The sequence below is a fragment of the Bombina bombina genome, chromosome 12, assembly GCF_027579735.1.
Source record: "Bombina bombina isolate aBomBom1 chromosome 12, aBomBom1.pri, whole genome shotgun sequence".
Lineage (NCBI taxonomy): Eukaryota > Metazoa > Chordata > Amphibia > Anura > Bombinatoridae > Bombina > Bombina bombina.
In genome coordinates, this window is record NC_069510.1 from 11,607,329 (window position 1) to 11,632,420 (window position 25,092).

Genomic DNA, 25,092 nt, shown 5'->3' on the forward strand with positions numbered 1-25,092 from the left:
ACACAGTTTTCTTTCATGATTCAGATAGAGAATACAATTTTAAACAACTTTCCAATTTATTTCTATTATTTAATTTGCTTCCTTCTATTGTTAACCTTTGCTGTAAGGTTTATCTAGGCAAGCTCAGGGGCAGCAGAGAACCTAGGTTCTAGCTGTTGATTGGAGGCTGCAAATATATATTGATTGTGATTGGCTCCCCCATGTATTCAGTTAGGTACCATTAGTGCATTGCTGCTCTTTCAACAAATGATACCAAGAGAATGAAACAGATTAAATAATAGAAGTAAATTAGAAAGTTGTTTAAAATTGTATCTGAATCATGAAAATAAAAAAATTGGGTTTCATGTCCCTTTAAGGATGGGTCTATACTCCCAATAATACCTACAGGACAGACTGACTATTGAACAGACCCTCAAGCAGACCACCAACCCTGCTACATAGCAGATCATCAAATGTCTCCGAGCACCAACCATAAATTACCTTCCCCTTGTTTCTCCTCATTGTGATTATTGTAATGCCTTTTCTTCTTTTTCTTCTTTGAACGGAGTTGATCTTCTGTATCAGGCAGATCAACCAGCAATGTATCTGCTTTGGGGGTTAAATAAATATAAATGATTAGATTCCCTCCTGTATTGAAACAATGAAAGAAATTATTCCACCGATACCTACAGATAGCTGCTGGAAATAAAACATAACCTGGTGGCTGAACTGTTCTATGGCTAAATCTGACAAATGTATTTATTCTGCTACGATATCCACGAAGTACAAAGAAATAAATAAACTGCAGCATTAAAAGAAAGGTCTAAAAAAGACAACACATGGAGCTTATTTACCCAAAAGCTGTAATAAAATGTTTTAGCATGTTCAGTACTTTTCTTCTGCGTCTAATATTAGCCGGGCACAGCAGTGGCTACCGAGGGCTGTCTCATGAGCATTACATAACTGCATTATTGGCTAGAGGACAATTTACAAAGTGTGTCAGAGATGGTCAGTCTAGTGCGTAACTAAAAGCGGCTTCACTTTATTCTTACAGGTGCAAACGTAATGAAAAAGCAGTGGTGTACCGCCGCCTCAGCCTGTACCGCAGCGCGTTTATCTGTAAACTGGGGGGAATCAAGCAAACACAAGGTGACATTATAATTAGCCAAAACGTTAAGACAAATAAATAAAAATCAGGTGACTAATACAGGTTATCAGAATAATATGAGATGCATTTATTGCATGACACACTACTCACGAGCAACCGTCACACAAGGGAAAAGCCAAATATTATAGCCGCTGCACATCTGCAAACTCCTAAGGTTATGCTATGACTTTCAACAAGTGACTGGGGGTTGAACAGCCACTGGTAAGTATAAATATGTTACAGATAAAGCGACTTTTTGTAACAAGAATCTGCATGTTCTTATATTCTCAGCTTTATCTCAGGTCACACAGGTCGATACATCTATCATAACCCACCTTCCCACTGGCTCGGATCTTCAGCTGCCTTATGCTTTTCCTTTTTTCGTTTCTTTTTCGTAAAGAGAGGGTCTTCCACATCAGGCTGCTCGGTAAATCCAGCGTCTATAAACATGACAAAAGCATACAAATCTTTGATCAAAGAATGGCTGAGCTCTCTTGCATAGATAGGGTTAACCCTTTTGCACAGACTTGTCTACAAATAAAACTGGTCATATTACAAACAACTGTTACGTGCGGAAGGAATGAGTCAAGCATTTGCAAATCTTATAATAAATAACAATATAAGACAGACTGTGTAATAAATAAATGCTACACAGGTGCCAGATATGGTGCAGGCATTTAATAGGTTTGCACTGGGCTCGCAGCGAGTGTGTGGGGATATATATATATAGCAAAATGAGACAATATTTCTTACAAAGTGACAGCATCTAGTTCCCCAGCCAGTATACACAGATTATACACAGATTAGGCTGAATGAAACCCCAATAAAACACCTTCCTCCTGGTCCTGATCATTTTCTGGGGGGTGTTTTTTCTTCTTTTTCTTCTTCTTTGAGTTTAGTGCATTGCTGACAACCAGTTGCTCTGTAAATGACGTCTCTACAAGAGAAAAAAGCAAAGCAATTACTTCCTTCTGATGAATGTCTACAAGACGTGTAGTGAGACCATACTGAAAGCAGCAGATCATTTATTACCTTACAAGTTATTAGTTAGAAGTAAAATATTTTCACACAGAATTAAACACGCAGCTCCCACAAACATCAACAATACAATAAGCGCACACATTGTATCTGCATTTCTAACGACAAACCAGAACACTCGGACAAAATGGAGCAAAACCAATAAATCCAAACCGCCTCCATCCTAATTACACACCATGGGGAACCTAGGCACTCCTGACGTTTCAGAACTACATTACCCATGATGCTTAGGCACTCTGAAGTCCAGTTGAGCATCATGGGAAATGTAGTTCTGAAGCATCTGGAGGGTCAAGGATCCCTATCCCTGTTTTAAATCATTATCCCAAAAACAAACCCCGAAAGGACACACTGAGTAGGCAGTGCTAAAATCACCCTGAAGTAGCTTTACAAAAAGTCTGCTTGTTTGTCTGGAGTTGGAAGAGAGTCTCCATAATATTGTAAAGGGCAGAATTTACAACACTATTATTCCCACTGCAATAGAGTACCTTGCACACAATGTGATCTGATTTACAGGTTACTAGGCGCTTCCTGCTGGTCACCCCCCATAACCTACCTTCCCCATGGCTTTGGTCATCACTTCTGTAATGTTTGGTCTTCTTTTTCTTCTTGCTTGAATTCTGCAGATCTGCATCAGAATGATCAAACGACTTGTCTCCTAGACAAATACCAAAGCAACCGTATCAGTTAGTGTTGTGGAAACCTACTGAATTATATGGATCAAAGTACTCCTGCCACACTGTGCTTTCCAGATTACTGGCACGACAGGCGCTCTGTAAAAGTTGTTTTCATTCACACTCCAAGGTGTGTATTGAGTCTGTCTGTTATCGTCATTTCTGCTGACTTCTACGTATCGCCCCCTGTTGCCTCTTGACCTGCCTTCAACTTATGTCTATATCTCAATACCTGTATATGACACTGCCTGATAGAAACAGCTACCCCTAACCCTAAACATCACAATGTGCATTAACATTTGAAGGTTTCAGGGTGGAGCGATCAACTCTGCTGGTTCAGATAAGTCCCTGACAGATTATGTAGCCTATATTGAGAGGCTAATGACCCCCTTATAAAACAGAAGATGGAGTTATTGTTCCTCTGTAACTTCTACAGGTCAGCGAGCACAGTGCTCCTATTAAATCCTGATCTTTTAACAGGCTACTAAATGAACTCTCAACAAATTACCTTCTGCATTGTGCCGAGCATCATGTACGTGATGTTTTTTCTTACTTTTCTTTTTTGAACTCAGTGGTTCCTCCTCTTCAGAGAGATGCTCGGCAAACAACGGCTCTAACAGGAATATTATAAATAACAGTAATCAGTGAAGTGCTGAAACGATTCTAGTCAGCTCTTACATTCTTTGTTAAAAAGCATATCTAGGCAGGCTCAGGAGCAGCAACAGTACTGGTACCTATCGGCTGATTGGTGGCTACACACATATGCCTCTTGTAATTGGCTCATTAGATTCGCTCAGCTAGCTACCAGTAGTGCATTGTTCGGAAGGTAGCAGCAATAATACTGAAATTGCAATATAAAATGTTTAAAGTGATATGAAAGCTACAGGTTTTCTTTAATGATTCAGATAGAACAGCAATATTAAGCAACTTTCTAATTTACTCCTAGTATCAATTTTTCTTCATTCTCTTGGTATCTTTATTTAAAAAGCAGGAATGTAAGCTTAGGAGTCAGCCTTACATTGAGCCATCAATCAGCTAGCGCTACCCAGGTGTTCTATCTGAATAATGAAAGAAAAAAAATGTGGGTTTCATGTCCCTTTAATTATCTGTATTAAAAGAAATTTGCAAAGCCCTTTCATTGTTTATTATCCCCAATGTTCCTGCAATCTAAATATTGGAAATGTAATGTACTTTATAAGCCCAACCCTGCTACACAGCTGTCCTTAAATCAGGGTGGATAAATCAGATTTTTTTTTAAATAAAAATGTTTTTTTGAGGAAAAATCTATTTATAAATAGCTTTCTATTTACAATATTATAAGGTTATACATCCTGAAATAAGGATTAGTTTTTCATTATATATCATAAGACTGTAATGTTATAAAATAAACATACAAAGTAGAGACCTAAAGGGGAATAAACCTCTTATGATTCAGATAGAGCATACAATTTTAAACAAATTTCCTGTTTACTTCTATTATAAAATTTGTTCATTCTCTTGGTATCATTTGTTGAAGGAACAGCAATACTGGGAGCTAGCTGAACACATTAGGTAAGCCTATGATATATGTGTAGCCACCAATCACCACTTAGCTCCCAGTAGTGCATTGATGGTACTGAGCCTACCTTTGTATGCTTTTCAACAAAGGATACCAAGAGAATGAAGCAATGAAGTCCATTGAAAAGTTGTTTAAAACGGCATGTTCTATCTGAATTATTAACGTTTAATTTTGACTTTACTGTCCCTTTAATACCTTTGTTTCCTTATAATGCTATTTACACAGAATTGACCCCTTACTAAGTTTCAATAAGATCAATAAATAGAAAACTCTTTGGTGTGGAACAGATCTGCACAAGGACCTAAAAGTGAAATTTTAAGCAACTTTCTAATTTACTCCTATTATCAAATTTTCTTCATTCTCTTGGTATCTTTATTTGAAATGCAAGAATGTAAGTTGAGATGCCGGCCCATTTTTGGTGAACAACCTGGGTTGTTCTTGCTGATTGTTAGGTAAATTCATCCACCAATAAAAAAAGTGCTGTCCAGAGAACTGAACCAAAAAAAAGCTTAGAGGCCTTCTTTTTCAAATAAAGATACCAAGAGAACGAAGAAAAATTGATAATAGGAGTAAACTACAAAGTTGCTTAATATTGCATGCTCTATCTGAATCACAAAAGAAAAAAATTGGGTTCAATGTCCCTTTAAGGTAATAATAATAATAATTATTATTATTATTTCACAAATTGATTAAATCTATTTACATTATTTCTAGGATAATGATTATTTTTCTCCTTCCAATAAAGTGCAATATGAGTGATTAACATATTAAACTGGATAAAGTTCACCTCCCAATAATTTCATAATTATCTATGTATTTCTTATGGTATATAACTAAATCAGTCATTTTCTGATAGAACTAGAAAAATAAACTGAAAAGTTATTATTTGATAAGTGAAATCTTTATGTAGAAAACCATGATTTAAAGGGACAGTCTACACCAGAATTTTTATTGTTTTAAAAGATAGATAATCCCTTTTTTACCCATTCCCCAGTTTTGAATAACGAACACAGTTATATTAATATACTTTTTACCTCTGTGATTACCTTGTATCTGAGCCTCTGCAAACTGCCCCTTTTTTCAGTTCTTTTGACAGACTTGCAGTTTAGCCAATCAGTGAAAGCTCCCAGGTAACTTCACGTGCATGAGCACAGTATTATCTATATGAAATTCATTAACTAACACCCTCTATTGGTGAAAAACCTGTTAAAATGCATTCTTAAGAGGCGGCCTTCAAGGTCTAAGAAATTAGCATATGAACCTCCTAGGTTAAGCTTTCAACGAAGAATACCAAGAGAACAAAGCAAAATTGGTGATAAAAGTAAATAGGAAAATTGTTTACAATTACATGCCCTATCTGAATCATGAAAGTTTATTTTGGACTAGACTGTCCCTTTAAATCAAGGCTTACCGACTAGTGATTTTAAATCGTAATTAAAATAGATTTGATTTAAATCAGTTTCACTCTGCCCTAAATCAATTCTTCATTAGTGATAAGAGGTTTCTGGTACAAATGAAACTAAAATTACCTTCTTCATTCTGCTCGTCATTTGTACAATGTTTTTTCTTTTTTTTTTTCTTTTTGGGATTCACTGGATCAGACTGATTGGTAGGTGACGCCTCTCCTAGGGGGAAAAAATATCACAACACATAAAGTTACCTCTGAAAAAATGTAGTTACATATTTATTATAACGGGGTAATAAGATCTGCTTAGTGCCTTGTAGTTCATTATGTGCAAAAGTGCGTAATTTGAATAATAAATGAATAACAAAGTTTAAATATTCTGCCCTAAAAGTATTAATTACTGGTATTAAACATTAAATTAATACAACATTTATTCATGAAAACAATTCTCTATTAGATACAACGAATAATTGAACGAATGTTCTGTTTGTTTATTCTTTACATTCAGTCAAGAACAAATGTGAGACACAATATTTAAACTTTGTCAACCGAATGACATTTGTAAATGTCTAGTTATTTTAATACACATGGGAAGTGGTACGTACCTACACAGCAGGAACTATTTTGTAACGAATCCTCCGCTCTACGGTGTTTCTTCTTTTTTGATGGTACATTCAGATTACCAAGAGTTGCATCAATGTCACCATTAGACTCAGAGGGCAAGACGAGACCATTTTCTAATACAGAGTCATACAAACGGTTCTTTTTCTTCCTCTTCTTCTTCGCCAATGGCAAAGAATCCATCCCTTCTGTGAGCTTATCATGCGTCCTAGTCCCTTTCCCCTGTGCCATACTGTGGTCCTCCTCTATTGGCGTTATGGGCACTTCATCTTCAGGTTCACTCTTCGGTTCAATGTTCTGGCGTTCAGACTGCGTCTTTTTATTTTTCATTTTTGGGCTGAGAACGTAGCCATTAATCCTAGAGAAGTCCCTGTTTGACAGCTGAGCCATAAATGTTTGTAGTAAATGTTTTTCTCTCTTTTTAAACTATTTTGTCAGAACCTGAAACCATGATAACTTCTGGCAGCCTGGCTCCTGGGTTTGTCGAGCCCTGACCTAAGAGTTAAAAAAAGCGCCAAGCCGTATCTGTGCTGCTTAGCATTGGGCTGAATTACATGATGGTAGATGGATTAAAAAGTCACTGGCTGCCAGAGAGTGCTGCAATATAAGCATAAATATGGTAATTAACCCATTGGCTGCCAGAGAGTGCTGCAATATAAGCATAAATATGGTAGTTAACCCATTGGCTGCCAGTGAATGCTGCAATATAGACCTAAATATGGTAGTTAACCCATTGGCTGCCAGTGAATGCTGCAATAGAGACACAGACATGGTAATTAACTCACTGGCTACCAAAGAATACTGCAATACAGGGACATGTACAGACCAGACAGATATGGTAAATAACCCATTGGCTGCCAGAGAGGGCTGCTATACAAAGACAGATATGGTAATTAACCAATTGGCTGCCAGAGAGGGCTGCTATACAGAGGCAGATATGGTCATTAACCCATTGGCTGCCAGAGAGGGTTGCTATACAGAGACAGCTATGGTAAATAACCCATTGGCTGCCTGAGAGGGTTGCTATACATAGACAAATATGGTAATTAACCCATTGGCTGTTAGAGGGCTGCTATACAGAGACAGATGTGGTCATTAACCCATTGGCTGCCAGAGAGGGCTGCTATAAAGAGACAGATATGGTCATTAACCCATTGGCTGCTAAAGAGGATTGCTTTACAGAGACAGCTATGGTAAATAACCCATTGGCTACCAGAGAGGGCTGCTATACAGAGACAGATGTGGTCATTAACTCATTGGCTGCCAGAGAGGACTGCTATACAGAGACAGATTTGGTCATTAACACATTGGCTGCCAGAGAGGGCTGCTATACAGATACAGATATGGTCATTAACACATTGGCTGCCAGAGAGGGCTGCTATACAGAGACAGATATGGTAATTAACCAATTGACTGCTATACAGAGACAGGTATGGTAATTAACCCATTGGCTGCCAGAGGTTGCTATACAAAAATAGATATGGTGATTAACCCATTAGCAGCCAAGGAGGTTTGCTATACAGAGACATATATGGTAATTAACCCATTGGCTGCCAGAGAAGGTTGCTACACAAAGATAGATATGGTAATTAACCCATTGGCTGCCACAGAGGTTTGCTATACAGAGACAGATATGGTCATTAACCCATTGGCTGCTAGAGAGGGCTGCTATACAGATATAGATATGGTAAATAACCCTATAATTACTAATTGACCTTAGTGATCACTGCCTAGCTATCACAAAGGACAGCTTTTGCTAAGCAGTACCTCAGAATGTTTTATCTGCACAAGCTTATTATATACACAGCATTGTACCATATAATAAGCCAGGCGTGAAATGCCCCCATTACAAAGCAGGACCCTATGCACATATTACAGAGGTAATCGGTAACTTACAAAAGGTACTTACCTACTGTAGACAGAATCCGCACACGTGTGCACAATTAACCCGGAAGTGATCTGCAAAGGTCATCAACCAAGATGGCGGCGCCCTGTCTCTTGTTGCTATGGGAACGACTTAGCATACAGAGAAAATGTTTTCTAATATTCACATAGGTTTATTGTAAACAAAACACACCCGTGCACTGTACACACAGGGTAAATACATAAAGTTACATATTTACACAGTGTCTTCTACTGAACGCATATAGCTGCTGCTATAGCAATGCCTCCTCCTCAATGACCAGCAGTAGCCGTTGGCTTGGAGCCCCATGCTTATTGTGTGACCGCAAAGCCAGGTGTGCCAGGAGAATACCCTGCCCTAGTCACTGGCACTGCGGGGTTAATGTGTCACGGGGCGGACTGTTAGCGTCTTGCTACCATAGCAACGGCATGTCCCATAGTGCAATCAGTGTACCTCACATGCTGCCTGCCTCACGCTGAGTACTGTATGCCAGGCGGCACCCTAACTATATGTGCAGTGGGAGCTCAGCGAGTGGTTAGGGGAACATTGACCTACGTGAGTGGGGGTAAAATATATCAGTATCGGGGCGGGGGCACAGGGACCTTAGTGTGTGGCGGCACAGGATGTCAGTATCCGAAGGGAACAGAGACGGTCCTCAGTGTGTGTGGGTACCAGATCTCAGCATCAGGAGGGCACAGTGATCTCAGCATCGGGAGGGCACAGTGATCTCAGCATCGGGAGGGCACAGAGATCTCAGTATCAGAAGGGTACAGTGATCTCAGTATCAGGAGAGCACAGTGATCTCAGTATCAGAAGGGTACAGTGATCTCAGTATCGGGAGGGTACAGTGATCTCAGTATCGGGAGGGCACAGTGATCTCAGTATCGGGAGGGCACAGTGATCTCAGTATCGGGAGGGCACAGTGATCTCAGTATCGGGAGGGCACAGTGATCTCAGTATCGGGAGGGCACAGTGATCTCAGTATCGGGAGAGCACAGTGATCTCAGTATCAGGAGGGCACAGTGATCTCAGTATCAGAAGGGTACAGTGATCTCAGTATCAGAAGGGTACAGTGATCTCAGTATCGGGAGAGCACAGTGATCTCAGTATCAGGAGGGCACAGTGATCTCAGTATCAGAAGGGTACAGTGATCTCAGTATCGGGAGGGCACAGTGATCTCAGTATCGGGAGGGCACAGTGATCTCAGTATCGAGAGAGCACAGTGATCTCAGTATCGGGAGGGCGCAGTGATCTCAGTATCAGGAGGGCGCAGTGATCTCAGTATCAGAAGGGCGCAGTGATTTCAGTATCAGGAGGGCACAGTGATCTCAGTGTGTGTGGGTACAAGATCTCAGTATCAGGATGGCACAGTGATCTCAGTACCAGGAGGGCAGAGTGATCTCAGTGTGTGTGGGTACAAGATCTCAGTATCAGGAGGGCGCAGTGATCTCAGTATCAGGAGGGCGCAGTGATCTCAGTATCAGAAGGGCACAGTGATTTCAGTATCAGGAGGGCACAGTGATCTCAGTGTGTGTGGGTACAAGATCTCAGTATCAGGATGGCACAGTGATCTCAGTACCAGGAGGGCAGAGTGATCTCAGTATCAGGATGGCACAGTGATCTCAGTACCAGGAGGGCACAGTGATCTCAGTGTGTGGTGGCACAGTAATCTCAGTATCAGGAGGGCACAGTGATCTCAGTGTGTAGGGCTACATGATCTCAGTATCAGGGGGGCACAGTGACCTCAGTGTGTAGTGGTACAGGATCTCAGTATCAGGGGGGCACAGGGTCCTCAGTATGTGGAGGTAAAGGATCTCAGTATCTGCTGAGCTGAGCCATACAGCTGAACAACACAGTATAAGGGGGGCATATTGACCCCAGTGTGTGGGGGTACGGGATCTCAGTATCAGGGGGGCAGAGGGACCTCAGTGTGTGGAGGTAAAGTATCTCAGTATCAGGGGGGCACAGTGACCTCAGTGTGTGGGGGGTACAGGATCTCAGTATCAGGGGAATCACAAGAACCTCAGTGTGTGAGGGATACAGGATCTCAGTATCAGGGGGGCACAGGGAGCTCAGTGTGTGAGGGATACAGGATCTCAGTATCAAGGGGAATCACAAGGACCTCAGTGTGTGGGTAATACAGGATCTCAGTATCAGGGGGGCACAGGGAGCTCAGTGTGTGAGGGATACAGGATCTCAGTATCAGGGGGAATCACAAGGAGCTCAGTGTGTGAGGGATACAGGATCTCAGTATCAGGGGGAATCACAAGAACCTCAGTGTGTGAGAGATACAGGATCTCAGTATCAGGGGGAATCACAAGGACCTCAGTGTGTGGGTGATACAGGATCTCAGTATCAGGGGGGCACAGGGAGCTCAGTGTGTGAGGGATACAGGATCTCAGTATCAGGGGGAATCACAAGGACCTCAGTGTGTGGGTGATACAGGATCTCAGTATCAGGGGGGCACAGGGACCTGAGTGTGTGAGGGATACAGGATCTCAGTATCAGGGGGAATCACAAGGAGCTCAGTGTGTGAGGGATACAGGATCTCAGTATCAGGGGGAATCACAAGAACCTCAGTGTGTGAGGGATACAGGATCTCAGTATCAGGGGGAATCACAAGGACCTCAGTGTGTGGGTGATACAGGATCTCAGTATCAGGGGGGCACAGGGAGCTCAGTGTGTGAGGGATACAGGATCTCAGTATCAGGGGGAATCACAAGGAGCTCAGTGTGTGAGGGATACAGGATCTCAGTATCAGGGGGAATCACAAGGAGCTCAGTGTGTGAGGGATACAGGATCTCAGTATCAGGGGGAATCACAAGGAGCTCAGTGTGTGAGGGATACAGGATCTCAGTATCAGGGGGAATCACAAGGAGCTCAGTGTGTGAGGGATACATGATCTCAGTATCAGGGGGAATCACAAGGACCTCAGTGTGTGGGGGATACAGGATCTCAGTATCAGGGGGCACAGGGAGCTCAGTGTATGAGTACAGATACCCCAGTGTGGCATTGTGGGGGCACAGATATATAAAAAATCAACTCTTCCCTCTGCTTTGAATTGTTTTAGACAAGCCCTCTCCTCCCTGAAGACACAACAAGATGGAGAATGAGAGGTTTGGGATGGTGAGAGAATCAATGCAAGAGAATCAGCTTCTGCAGAAGGTAAGTGAGCATTATATAAGATACATGCCAGGTAGTGTTAGCATTGCTTGTCTGGCACACAATGGTCACTGCCCATTGTTCTGAGTAACTGTTTACTGCTTTTCCTGACTGTCACTCATGCTTTGTCTTTTTGTTCCTCATTTACTTTCCCATTCTCCCTGTTATTCTATACCTACCTTCCCTAGTCACACCATAGCTGCCACTCTCATGCTCTTTCTGCCAGTTTGTGCCCTAGCAAATGCCCCTCATGCACATATTTCCTCCCCCCATGGCTTTGCCATATCTTACTTGCCCCTTTTCTGTTGCTCTTTCATGGCATTCTTGTCCTGGTCATCTCTCTCTTCGCGTATCCTGGCACCCTTTGGATTTGCAAGTTCTTTCTGTTTCTGCTCCTCATTAACAATCCGTTTGTACAGTAAATAGTTTGTCACCGACAAGTGCTGTGGTCCCCAATTACAACCCAAGAGGCCACAATTTTAAGGCTTATCTGATGGTGTTCAGGGAGAGATCTCATTAAATTCCTCAGTTTTCTGGAGGATGGTGTTGGGAATCGCTGGTGAAGATGCTCCGTTCGCTGATAAGTTATGTGTTTTATCTGTACCTATAAAGACAATGGAACACCTGAATATTATAATTAATTTAGCAAATCATGATATTTACAGGACACGCCCCAGGACCTTTTTAGTGGGTGCACTACACGTCTGATTTTACTGACCACCTGGCTAAAATTGAAGCCAATATTAAAGGGATATGAAACCCACATTTTTTTCTTTCATGATTCAGATAGAGCAGCAATTTCTAATTTACTCCTAGTATTAATTTTTCTTTGTTCTCTTGGTATGCTTTGTTGAAGGAGCAGCAATGCACTACTGGTTGCTGACCACATGGGTGAGCCAATAACAATCAGTATATATATGCAGCCACCAATCAGAAGCTAGAACCTAGGTTCTTTGCTGCTCCTGAGCTTACCTAGATAAACCTTTCAGCAAACGATAACAAGAGAAGGAAGCAAAATAAATAATAGAAGTAAATTGTAACATTGTTTACAATTGTATTCTCTATCGGAATCATGAAAGAGAAATGTTGTGTTTCATGTCCCTTTAAGCTAAAACTAGCTAATATTAATAACGTTTTATTGCACAAATTATCATTACATACATTTATGTTAAATTATGCAATTAATTTGTGCTTTGGATAGCAGAAAATGTTATAACATTATTAGGGATGCACCGAAATTTCGCCTGAAAATGGCATTTTTGGCTATTTAGTTTTTCGTTTTTTTTGCCTGTTATTTTCGGTAAAATTATTGTGTAGCATGTTTCACATTTGATGCTAGCCTAGAGCTGCTGTTTAAGTTTATTACTTGACTTACTGTTCTACATAGAATGAGTTTTCTAGGACTATAATTGGTATAAAAAAAAACCCTGTTAAATATGATTCTGTTACATAGAACTAAATGAAGAATAATACAGTATATTGATATTTATAATTGTTTTAAGTAGGGATGCACCAAAATTTTGGTTGCAGAAACATTTTTTGCCTGTTTTTTTTTTGTTCTTGGTAAAATTATTGTGTAGCATATTATTGTTTTAAGATATTTTTGTATTGGCTCTAATTATGCAAAAAAAAAAAAAAAAACAAAAAAAAATTTTTTGAAAATAATTTGAAAAAGTACATTTTCGGTATCAGCTTCGGTTTTCGGACTCGGTTTCGGTCCAGAATTTGCATTTTGGTGCATCACTAAACATTATAAGTATTACAATGGCCCCACCGGTTACTTTATAATCCCCCCTGGCTACTTTATAATACCCCCCTGGCTACTTTATAATACCACCCTGGCTACTTTATAATACCCCCTGGCTACTTTATAATACCCCCTGGCTACTTTATAATATCACCTGACTACTTTATAATACCCCCATGGTTACTTTATAATACCCCCCCCGGCTACTTTATAATACCACCCGGCTACTTTATAATACCCCCTGGCTACTTTATAATACCACCCGGCTACTTTATAATACCCCCCGGTTACTTTATAATACCCCCCCGGCTACTTTATAATACCCCCCCGGTTAGTTTATAATACCCCCCCCCCCGGCTACTTTATAATACCCCACCGGTTACTTTATAATACCCCATCGGTTACTTTATAATACCCCCCCGGCTACTTTATAATACCCCATGGCTACTTTATAATACCCCCCTGGCTACTTTATAATACCCCCCTGGCTACTTTATAATACCCCCGTGGCTACTTTATAATACCCCCCCGGCTACTTTATAATACCCCCTGGCTACTTTATAATACCCCCGTGGCTACTTTATAATACCCCCCCGGCTACTTTATAATACCCCCGTGGCTACTTTATAATACCCCGTGGCTACTTTATAATACCACCCGGCTGGCAAAATGTTCTGTGAAGAACACTGACATTTATTGTGTTTTGTCCCCTAAGTCATTACTGACAATAAGTGACATGCACCTCAGTAGTATGTGGTCTATGCTTGTTGTGTGATGAAGTACAGAGTTGAGCAATGAAATATGCTGCATATGTAGGTCTGTAATGGATGAAAGACTTGGACCACAACCTATAGAGCAGAATCAGACTTAACTACAGATTCATACATTTTTACACCTAACTGGTGGCTCCTTAATAGTTTCATGTTTTTAAAAATTCTGGAACCATATAGCATTGAATGTGTCATATGTTATTGATATTTTGTTGCATAAAAGCCAATCTTATTGCGTCTTGTGTGTGCTACTAAGCTATAGTTGGTGAGAGAGAAAGTCAACTGTGTGCATAAGTATGAACATCCTACTGGGCGAGTGATGGAGATCCATTGCTAAAGAAGAGGGGATCCATTGTAGATCGGTAGTCACATCCACTGTGGATTTAGTTTCATGGTGCTTATATTTACAGTGTACAAAGGTTCACACTGCCACTCACTAATGGATTGGCTGGGAGCCATACTACATTATAATCACACTTATGCTAAAGATAACATTTCAAGATACACATAATGCACATTGTTAGTAAAATCACATAGTATCTGGTACAAATTACACATGCTTAACTACCTAATGACAAATGTGTGGCTGCTTTGCTGATAACAAATTACTGATCTCTGTACTGAGGGCTGCACTAAACCCTTGGGCAGTAGTTTGCGCTACCATAGCTTAGGGGAACAATTATGGCTAAGTGGTAGGATTTGTAGTTTATGGCTATTAAGGGTGGATTAGTAGAATAATTTGCTCTCTATACAGATCTGTAATAAAATAGCAATAGATTTCTATGAATAACCGGTACATGACAGATGAATGGTGTGTGCCAGTGTTCCCTCTAAGGTAGTGGTTTTCAAAGTGTGAGGCTGCCTCCCCAGGGGAACGCTAGAGCATATAAGGGGAGGTGCAGGAGCAGTGACACTTTGCACTATCCTACGGAAACCACAAGCAGCAGCTGACTTTGGTAAAACATAGACCGTTTTTTACTTGCCATGTAGTGGTGTATTAACACTGACATATGTTATTGAAATACACGTTTATGACCGCATACATCGCTTCTTACTTTCACCTCCATATTTAAATCACATTAAATAAATGTCACCACAATAAAGCTTACTTCTAGATTTATTAACTGTACACAACGTTATTTCGTCTGCTTTATGAGCTCCTGCAGCGTACAATAAATAAATCTAGACGTAAGCTTTATTGTGATGACATTTAGTTCATTTTATTTACATATGAAGGTGTAAGTAAGAAGTATGCGGTCAAACACGTGTATTGCAATAACATATGACAGTGTGAACATTTCCTAACATCTTCAAGTGTGCATGTCCATGGCTGCTTTAAGTTTCAAATGTAAGACAAAATTCTCCCCCTCGTTGAAATTTGCTACCTCCATGTGCGCATGCTTGTCATTATGTAATCTCCATGTGCGCATGCTTGTCATTACGTAATCTCCATGTGCGCATGCTTGTCATTACGTAATCTCCATGTGCGCATGCTTGTCATTACGTAATCTCCATGTGCGCATGCTTGTCATTACGTAATCTCCATGTGCGCATGCTTGTCATTAAGTAATCTCCATGTGCGCATGCTTGTCATTACGTAATCTCCATGTGCGCATGCTTGTCATTACGTAATCTCCATGTGCGCATGCTTGTCATTACGTAATCTCCATGTGCGCATGCTTGTCATTAAGTAATCTCCATGTGCGCATGCTTGTCATTAAGTAATCTCCATGTGCGCATGCTTGTCATTACGTAATCTCCATGTGCGCATGCTTGTCATTAAGTAATCTCCATGTGTGCATTCTTGTCATTACGTAATCTCCATGTGTGCATGCTTGTCATTACGTAGTCTACATGTGCGCATGCTTGTCATTAAGTAATCTCTATGTGCGCATGCTTGTCATTACGTAATCTCCATGTGCGCATGCTTGTCATTAAGTAATCTCCATGTGCGCATGCTTGTCATTACGTAATCTCCATGTGCGCATGCTTGTCATTACGTAATCTCCATGTGCGCATGCTTGTCATTACGTAATCTCCATGTGCGCATGCTTGTCATTACGTAATCTCCATGTGCGCATGCTTGTCATTACGTAATCTCCATGTGCGCATGCTTGTCATTACTTAATCTCCATTTGCGCATGCTTTTTATTACATAATCACATTCCGCACATTATATTCAAACATATATGGAGTGTGATTACGTAATTCTGAGCATGCGCACATCCAGGTAGAAAATCTCAAGAACAAGCAAAATCCGTCAGGACACCGGCTACTGATATTTATATAAATAGAAATCCACTAGAGGGCAGTGCAAGTCAACGTTACCGGGAATCAATTTCTCACTTTTCTCTAAGAATATTTACATGGACTTCTTCAGCTACTGGGGGGCAGCATCACCCCATACACAAAACCTGTGTCACAAAGCTTTTTCCCCTGTGTGATGGATACTCCTGTTATGTTCTGTGTTGGGTTTATAAACTCATATGGTGGTGACACAGGACCACACCAGACACAGCTTGTACTACCGTTAAGAAGTGCACCGATCTAGACACATAGAGAGGGTTATCTTTTTACTACCGGGCCCCTAATTATTTCCCAGCTCAGTTACTGTCACTGACTCACCTGTTCTTGGGTAGGTAAACCCTTTATAATAGGGACAGTAAACCCCTTGAGATTCTTATATAAAATATTTAGTTATGTATAATAAAAAAAAAAAATCTTTGCAATATATTTCCATGATTTATTTTTCCCCTTTTCATGTAATTTAGATCTAAAAATTGAGCAATTTCTACTTCTCAGAACATAAAAAGCACCTGCTGACTTCTTAAGGCTAAGGGGGCGATTTATCATCGGCAGAATGCAGGCAAATACAACTGTTTCTACGCGAGTCTTCAGGATCGCCGGAAACAGGAGTTAAGAAGCAGCGGTTTTAATACCGCTGCTCCTTAACTGGTCCGCTTCCTCTGAGGCCGCGGACATCAATCCGCCCGATCCTATACTATCGGGTTGATTGACACCCCCTGCTAGCGGCCAATTGGCCATGAATCTGCAGGGGGCGGCATTGCACAAGCAGTTCACAAGAAACTGCTGGTGCAATTATAATAACATGATGACAACGATTAGCCTTGTTGTCTGCAAACTAAAGCCATGATTGGCTCCTTTAAATAATGCAGAGTTTTCTTGGTAAAAACAAGTGCAGTTAAACAGTGTTAATTTGTTTTAAAACTTCTTAGAGTTGTCTGATTTGCTATTCTACAGTAAGACAACAAAAATATTTTGTAATTACTCACTGTTTACTCTCCCATTAATGGGACTTAAATGGAAACGGTATTTAACATTTTTATATTGTGTATGAAAGAGCATCAGTTAAACTTGTAAAAAAAATGCACGTTAAAGGGCCAGTAAATTCAAAACTTTCCCAATTCAGATAGGGCATGCAACTTTCCAATTTACTTTTATCATCACATTTATTTGTTCTCTTAGTATTGTTTGTTGAAAGCTAAACCTAGGTGGCCTCATATGCTAATTTATAAGCCCTTGAAGGCCGCCTCTTATCTTGGTGCATTTTATTAGCTTTTCACATCTAGACAGTGCTAGTTCATATGTGTCATATAGATAACATTGTGCTCACGCCCATGGAGTTACCTAGGAGCCAGCACTGATTGGCTAAAATACAAGTCTGTGAAAAGAACTGAGATAAGGGGGCTGACTGCAGAGGCTTAGATACAAGGTAATCACAGAGGTAAAAAGTGTATTATTATAACTGAGATAAGGGGCAGTCTGCAGAGGCTTAGATACAGGGTAATCACATAGGTAAAAAGTATATTAATATAACTGAGATAAGGGGCAGTCTGCAGAGGCTTAGATACAGGGTAATCACAGAGGTGAAAAGTGTATTATTATAACTGAGATAAGGAGCAGTCTGCCGAGGCTTAGATACAAGTTAATCACAGAGGTAAAAAGTATATTAATATAACTGAGATAAGGAGCAGTCTGCAGAGGCTTAGATACAGGGCAATCACATAGGTAAAAAGTATATTAATATAACTGAGATAAGGGGGCAGTCTGCAGAGGCTTAGATACAGGGTAATCACAGAGGTAAAAAGTATATTAATATAACTGAGATAAGGGGGCAGTCTGCAGAGGCTTAGATACAAGGTAATCACAGAGGTAAAAAGTGTATTAATATAACTGAGATAAGGGGCAGTCTGCAGGGGCTTAGATACAGGGTAATCACACAGGTAAAAAGTATATTAATATAACTGAGATAAGGAGCAGTCTGCAGAGGCTTAGATACAAGGTAATCACAGAGGTAAAGTCATATAAAGAACTAAGTGTAAAAAAGACTCTAATGCCACGTGATGCTTTTTTGTACTGAGATTGTCTCTCCTTCACATCCAGACCCTTCTTGGAGAAATACAGCAAAATGTACCTTTTTAGAATCTAGTGAGGAATCTTGTAGTGCTGGAGGATCATTTTAGATCATCTCACAGAGAGTATTAAAGGAACCAGGCCCCTAGAAAGGTTTACTTTATTGGCTTTTTAATCATCAGCTACTCATTAGATGACCTTCATGAATGAAAACAAGGCACATGCATTGGGTCTATTAGAGATTAGGAGGTTTTTGCTAGTTGAGTCCACTTGGTGGCGCTAAAGGTGCAGTATAGAGATACTCATTCATCCAGTGGTCAAAGTGATAACCATTCCTTGTGTACATATACAGTTTCAAGTATTTAACTGGACATTCTGGTATTTCAGCTGGTTGTTAAGATGAACATATGTAAAATTAGTCTCTTAAATAACAGTCTGACTGAAGTCTTATATCGATATGTGGCTGACAGAGGGGCTGCAGGGTCAGGCTTCTGGTATGATGTGGAATGGAGCCAGGAGTCTAATCTGAGGTCTTTATGTAGTTATGAGGCTGACAGAGTGGCTTGCAGGGTCAGGCATCTAGTGTGACTTGGAATGGGACCAGGAGTCTGATCTGAGGTCTTTGGAGTTATGAGGCTTACAGAGGGGCTGCAGGGTCAGGCATCTAGTGTGACGTGGAATAGTGCGAGGGGTCTGATCTGAGATCTTTATGTAGGTATGAGGCTGACAGAGGGGCTGCAGTGCCAGGGGTCTTATCTGAGGTAGGTTTGAGGCTGACAGAGGGGCTGCAGTGCCAGGGGTCTGATCTGAGGTCTGATGTAAGTTTGAGGCTGAGAGAGGGGCTGCAGTGCCAGGGGTCTGATCTGAGGTCTGATGTAGGTTTTAGGCTGACAGAGGGGCTGCAGGGCCAGGGGTCTGATCTGAGGTCTAATGTATGTATATCAGGCTGACAAAGGGGCTGCAGTGCCAGGGGTCTTATCTGCGGTCTGATGTAGGTATCAGGCTGACAGAGGGGCTGCAGTGCCAGTGGTCTGATCTGCGGTCTGATGTAGGTATCAGGCTGACAGAGGGGCTGCAGTGCCAGGGGTCTTATCTGAGGTCTAATGTAGGTATCAGGCTGACAGAGGGGCTGCAGGGCCAGGGGTCTGATCTGAGGTCTAATGTATGTATATCAGGCTGACAGAGGGGCTGCAGTGCCAGGGGTCTTATCTGAGGTCTAATGTAGGTATCAGGCCGACAGAGGGGCAGCAGTGCCAGGGGTCTGATCTGAGGTCTGATGTAGGTATCAGGCTGATAGAGAGGCTGCAGTGCCAGGGGTCTTATCTGAGGTCTGATGTAGGTATCAGGCTGACAGAGGGGCTGCAGTGCCAGGGGTCTTATCTGAGGTCTAATGTAGGTATCAGGCTGACAGAGGGGCTGCAGGGTCAGGGGTCTTATCTGAGGTCTGATGTAGGTATCAGGCTGACAAAGGGGCTGCAGTGCCAGGGGTCTTATCTGAGGTCTAATGTAGGTATCAGGCTGACAGAGAGGCTGCAGTGCCAGGAGTCTTATCTGAGGTCTGATGTAGGTATCAGGCTGACAGAGGGGCTGCAGTGCCAGGAGTCTTATCTGAGGTCTGATGTAGGTATCAGGCTGACAGAGGGGCTGCAGGGCCAGGGGTCTGATCTGAGGTCTAATGTAGGTATCAGGCTGACAGAGGGGCAGCAGTGCCAGGGGTCTGATCTGAGGTCTGATGTAGGTATCAGGCTGACAGAGGGGATGCAGTGCCAGGGGTCTGATCTGAGGTCTGATGTAGGTATCAGGCTGACAGAGGGGCTGCAGTGCCAGGGGTCTTATCCGCGGTCTGATGTAGGTATCAGGCTGACAGAGGGGCTGCAGTGCCAGGGGTCTTATCTGAGGTCTGATGTAGGTATCAGGCTGACAGAGGGGCTGCAGTGCCAGGGGTCTTATCCGCGGTCTGATGTAGGTATCAGGCTGACAGAGGGGCTGCAGTGCCAGGGGTCTTATCTGAGGTCTGATGTAGGTATCAAGCTGACAGAGGTGCTGAAGTGCCAGGAGTCTGATCTGAGGTCTCTTAAATAACAGTCTGACTGAAGTCTTATATCGATATGTGGCTGACAGAGGGGCTGCAGGGTCAGGCTTCTGGTATGATGTGGAATGGAGCCAGGAGTCTAATCTGAGGTCTTTATGTAGTTATGAGGCTGACAGAGCGGCTTGCAGGGTCAGGAATCTAGTGTGACTTGGAATGGGACCAGGAGTCTGATCTGAGGTCTTTGGAGTCATGAGGCTGACAGAGGGGCTGCAGGGTCAGGCATCTAGTGTGACGTGGAATAGTGCCAGGGGTCTTATCTGAGGTAGGTTTGAGGCTGACAGAGGGGCTGCAGTGCCAGGGGTCTGATCTGAGGTTTGATGTAAGTTTGAGGCTGAGAGAGGGGCTGCAGTGCCAGGGGTCTGATCTGAGGTCTGATGTAGGTTTTACGCTGACAGAGGGGCTGAAGGGCCAGGGGTCTGATCTGAGGTCTAATGTATGTATATCAGGCTGACAAAGGGGCTGCAGTGCCAGGGGTCTTATCTGCGGTCTGATGTAGGTATCAGGCTGACAGAGGGGCTGCAGTGCCAGTGGTCTGATCTGCGGTCTGATGTAGGTATCAGGCTGACAGAGGGGCTGCAGTGCCAGGGGTCTTATCTGAGGTCTAATGTAGGTATCAGGCTGACAGAGGGGCTGCAGGGCCAGGGGTCTGATCTGAGGTCTAATGTATGTATATCAGGCTGACAGAGGGGCTGCAGTGCCAGGGGTCTTATCTGAGGTCTAATGTAGGTATCAGGCTGACAGAGGGGCAGCAGTGCCAGGGGTCTGATCTGAGGTCTGATGTAGGTATCAGGCTGACAGAGGGGCTGCAGGGCCAGGGGTCTTATCTGCGGTCTGATGTAGGTATCAGGCTGATAGAGAGGCTGCAGTGCCAGGGGTCTTATCTGAGGTCTGATGTAGGTATCAGGCTGACAGAGGGGATGCAGTGCCAGGGGTCTTATCTGAGGTCTGATGTAGGTATCAGGCTGACAGAGGGGCTGCAGTGCCAGGGGTCTTATCTGAGGTCTGATGTAGGTATCAGGCTGACAGAGGGGCTGCAGGGCCAGGAGTCTTATCTGAGGTCTGATGTAGGTATCAGGCTGACAGAGGGGCTGCAGGGCCAGGAGTCTTATCTGAGGTCTAATGTAGGTATCAGGCTGACAGAGGGGCTGCAGTGCCAGGAGTCTGATCTGAGGTCTAATGTAGGTATCAGGCTGACAGAGGGGCTGCAGTGCCAGTGGTCTGATCTGAGGTCTGATGTAGGTATCAGGCTGACAGAGGGGCTGCAGTGCCAGAGGTCTTATCTGAGGTCTAATGTAGGTATCAGGCTGACAGAGGGGCTGCAGGGCCAGGGGTCTGATCTGAGGTCTAATGTATGTATATCAGGCTGACAGAGGGGCTGCAGTGCCAGGGGTCTTATCTGAGGTCTAATGTAGGTATCAGGCTGATAGAGAGGCTGCAGTGCCAGGGGTCTTATCTGAGGTCTAATGTAGGTATCAGGCTGACAGAGGGGATGCAGTGCCAGGGGTCTTATCTGAGGTCTGATGTAGGTATCAGGCTGACAGAGGAGCTGCAGTGCCAGGGGTCTTATCTGAGGTCTAATGTAGGTATCAGGCTGACAGAGGGGCTGCAGTGCCAGTGGTCTGATCTGCGGTCTGATGTAGGTATCAGGCTGACAGAGGGGCTGCAGTGCCAGGGGTCTTATCTGAGGTCTGATGTAGGTATCAGGCTGACAGAGGGGCTGCAGGACCAGGGGTCTGATCTGAGGTCTAATGTAGGTATCAGGATGACAGTGGGGCTGCAGGGCCAGGGGTCTGATCTGAGGTCTAATGTAGGTATCAGGCTGACAGAGGGGCTGCAGTGCCAGTGGTCTGATCTGCGGTCTGATGTAGGTATCAGGCTGATAGAGGGGCTGCAGTGCCAGGGGTCTTATCTGAGGTCTGATGTAGGTATCAGGCTGACAGAGGGGCTGCAGGGCCAGGGGTCTGATCTGAGGTCTAATGTAGGTATCAGGCTGACAGAGGGGCTGCAGGGCCAGGGGTCTGATCTGAGGTCTAATGTATGTATATCAGGCTGACAGAGGGGCTGCAGTGCCAGGGGTCTTATCTTAGGTCTAATGTAGGTATCAGGCTGATAGAGAGGCTGCAGTGCCAGGGGTCTTATCTGAGGTCTGATGTAGGTATCAGGCTGATAGAGAGGCTGCAGTGCCAGGCGTCTTATCTGAGGTCTGATGTAGGCATCAGGCTGACAGAGGGGCTGCAGTGCCAGGGGTCTTATCTGCGGTCTGATGTAGGTATCAGGCTGATAGAGAGGCTGCAGTGCCAGGGGTCTTATCTGAGGTCTGATGTAGGTATCAGGCTGACAGAGGGGATGCAGTGCCAGGGGTCTTATCTGAGGTCTGATGTAGGTATCAGGCTGACAGAGGGGCTACAGTGCCAGGAGTCTGATCTGAGGTCTAATGTAGGTATCAGACTGACAGAGGGGATGCAGTGCCAGGGGTCTTATCTGAGGTCTAATGTAGGTATCAGGCTGACAGAGGGGCAGCAGTGCCAGGGGTCTGATCTGAGGTCTGATGTAGGTATCAGGCTGACAGAGGGTCTGCAGGGCCAGGGGTCTTATCTGCGGTCTGATGTAGGTATCAGGCTGTTAGAGAGGCTGCAGTGCCAGGGGTCTTATCTGAGGTCTGATGTAGGTTTTACGCTGACAGAGGGGCTGAAGGGCCAGGGGTCTGATCTGAGGTCTAATGTATGTATATCAGGCTGACAAAGGGGCTGCAGTGCCAGGGGTCTGATCTGCGGTCTGATGTAGGTATCAGGCTGACAGAGGGGCTGCAGTGCCAAGGGTCTTATCTGAGGTCTAATGTAGGTATCAGGCTGACAGAGGGGCTGCAGGGCCAGGGGTCTGATCTGAGGTCTAATGTATGTATATCAGGCTGACAAAGGGGCTGCAGTGCCAGGGGTCTTATCTGCGGTCTGATGTAGGTATCAGGCTGACAGTGGGGCTGCAGTGCCAGTGGTCTGATCTGCGGTCTGATGTAGGTATCAGGCTGACAGAGGGGCTGCAGTGCCAGGGGTCTTATCTTAGGTCTAATGTAGGTATCAGGCTGATAGAGAGGCTGCAGTGCCAGGGGTCTTATCTGAGGTCTGATGTAGGTATCAGGCTGATAGAGAGGCTGCAGTGCCAGGCGTCTTATCTGAGGTCTGATGTAGGTATCAGGCTGACAGAGGGGCTGCAGTGCCAGGGGTCTTATCTGCGGTCTGATGTAGGTATCAGGCTGATAGAGAGGCTGCAGTGCCAGGGGTCTTATCTGAGGTCTGATGTAGGTATCAGGCTGACAGAGGGGATGCAGTGCCAGGGGTCTTATCTGAGGTCTGATGTAGGTATCAGGCTGACAGAGGGGCTACAGTGCCAGGAGTCTGATCTGAGGTCTAATGTAGGTATCAGACTGACAGAGGGGATGCAGTGCCAGGGGTCTTATCTGAGGTCTAATGTAGGTATCAGGCTGACAGAGGGGCAGCAGTGCCAGGGGTCTGATCTGAGGTCTGATGTAGGTATCAGGCTGACAAAGGGGCTGCAGTGCCAGGGGTCTTATCTGCGGTCTGATGTAGGTATCAGGCTGACAGAGGGGCTGCAGTGCCAGTGGTCTGATCTGCGGTTTGATGTAGGTATCAGGCTGACAGAGGGGCTGCAGTGCCAGGGGTCTTATCTGAGGTCTAATGTAGGTATCAGGCTGACAGAGGGGCTGCAGGGCCAGGGGTCTTATCTGAGGTCTAATGTATGTATATCAGGCTGACAGAGGGGCTGCAGTGCCAGGGGTCTTATCTGAGGTCTAATGTAGGTATCAGGCTGACAGAGGGGCAGCAGTGCCAGGGGTCTGATCTGAGGTCTGATGTAGGTATCAGGCTGACAGAGGGGCTGCAGGGCCAGGGGTCTTATCTGCGGTCTGATGTAGGTATCAGGCTGATAGAGAGGCTGCAGTGCCAGGGGTCTTATCTGAGGTCTGATGTAGGTATCAGGCTGACAGAGGGGATGCAGTGCCAGGGGTCTTATCTGAGGTCTGATGTAGGTATCAGGCTGACAGAGGGGCTGCAGTGCCAGGGGTCTTATCTGAGGTCTGATGTAGGTATCAGACTGACAGAGGGGCTGCAGGGCCAGGAGTCTTATCTGAGGTCTGATGTAGGTATCAGGCTGACAGAGGGGCTGCAGGGCCAGGAGTCTTATCTGAGGTCTAATGTAGGTATCAGGCTGACAGAGGGGCTGCAGTGCCAGGAGTCTGATCTGAGGTCTAATGTAGGTATCAGGCTGACAGAGGGGCTGCAGTGCCAGTGGTCTGATCTGCGGTCTGATGTAGGTATCAGGCTGACAGAGGGGCTGCAGTGCCAGAGGTCTTATCTGAGGTCTAATGTAGGTATCAGGCTGACAGAGGGGCTGCAGGGCCAGGGGTCTGATCTGAGGTCTAATGTATGTATATCAGGCTGACAGAGGGGCTGCAGTGCCAGGGGTCTTATCTGAGGTCTAATGTAGGTATCAGGCTGATAGAGAGGCTGCAGTGCCAGGGGTCTTATCTGAGGTCTAATGTAGGTATCAGGCTGACAGAGGGGATGCAGTGCCAGGGGTCTTATCTGAGGTCTGATGTAGGTATCAGGCTG

At 43.9% G+C, this 25,092-nt stretch overlaps 2 protein-coding genes across 5 annotated transcripts in view; one reads left to right on the forward strand and one right to left on the reverse strand.

Moving 5' to 3' along the window:
* The window catches only part of TTF1 (transcription termination factor 1), a 78,276-nt gene extending 69,908 nt beyond the window's left edge, over window positions 1-8,368 (reverse strand). The window contains exons 1-8 of one of the 4 annotated variants that reach the window (XM_053695881.1): window positions 8,329-8,368; window positions 6,404-7,016; window positions 5,923-6,018; window positions 3,389-3,448; window positions 2,718-2,819; window positions 1,959-2,063; window positions 1,462-1,566; window positions 481-588 (exon numbers count right to left, since the gene is read on the reverse strand). In XM_053695881.1, coding sequence (XP_053551856.1) covers window positions 481-588; window positions 1,462-1,566; window positions 1,959-2,063; window positions 2,718-2,819; window positions 3,389-3,448; window positions 5,923-6,018; window positions 6,404-6,809 — 982 coding nt within the window. In that variant the 5' untranslated portion in view covers window positions 6,810-7,016; window positions 8,329-8,368. Of the gene's footprint in view, window positions 1-480; window positions 589-1,461; window positions 1,567-1,958; window positions 2,064-2,717; window positions 2,820-3,343; window positions 3,449-5,922; window positions 6,019-6,403; window positions 7,017-8,328 lie in introns of all 4 variants that reach the window. The other 3 variants (XM_053695880.1, XM_053695879.1, XM_053695882.1) reach the window with 3 other exon arrangements.
* A 283-nt stretch (window positions 8,369-8,651) lies between these two features.
* CFAP77 (cilia and flagella associated protein 77) overlaps window positions 8,652-25,092 on the forward strand; it is a 252,190-nt gene continuing 235,749 nt past the window's right edge. The window contains exons 1-2 of the mRNA XM_053695883.1: window positions 8,652-8,877; window positions 11,393-11,487. Of these exons, the coding sequence (XP_053551858.1) occupies window positions 11,425-11,487 (63 nt within the window). The 5' untranslated portion in view covers window positions 8,652-8,877; window positions 11,393-11,424. The remainder of the gene's footprint in view (window positions 8,878-11,392; window positions 11,488-25,092) is intronic.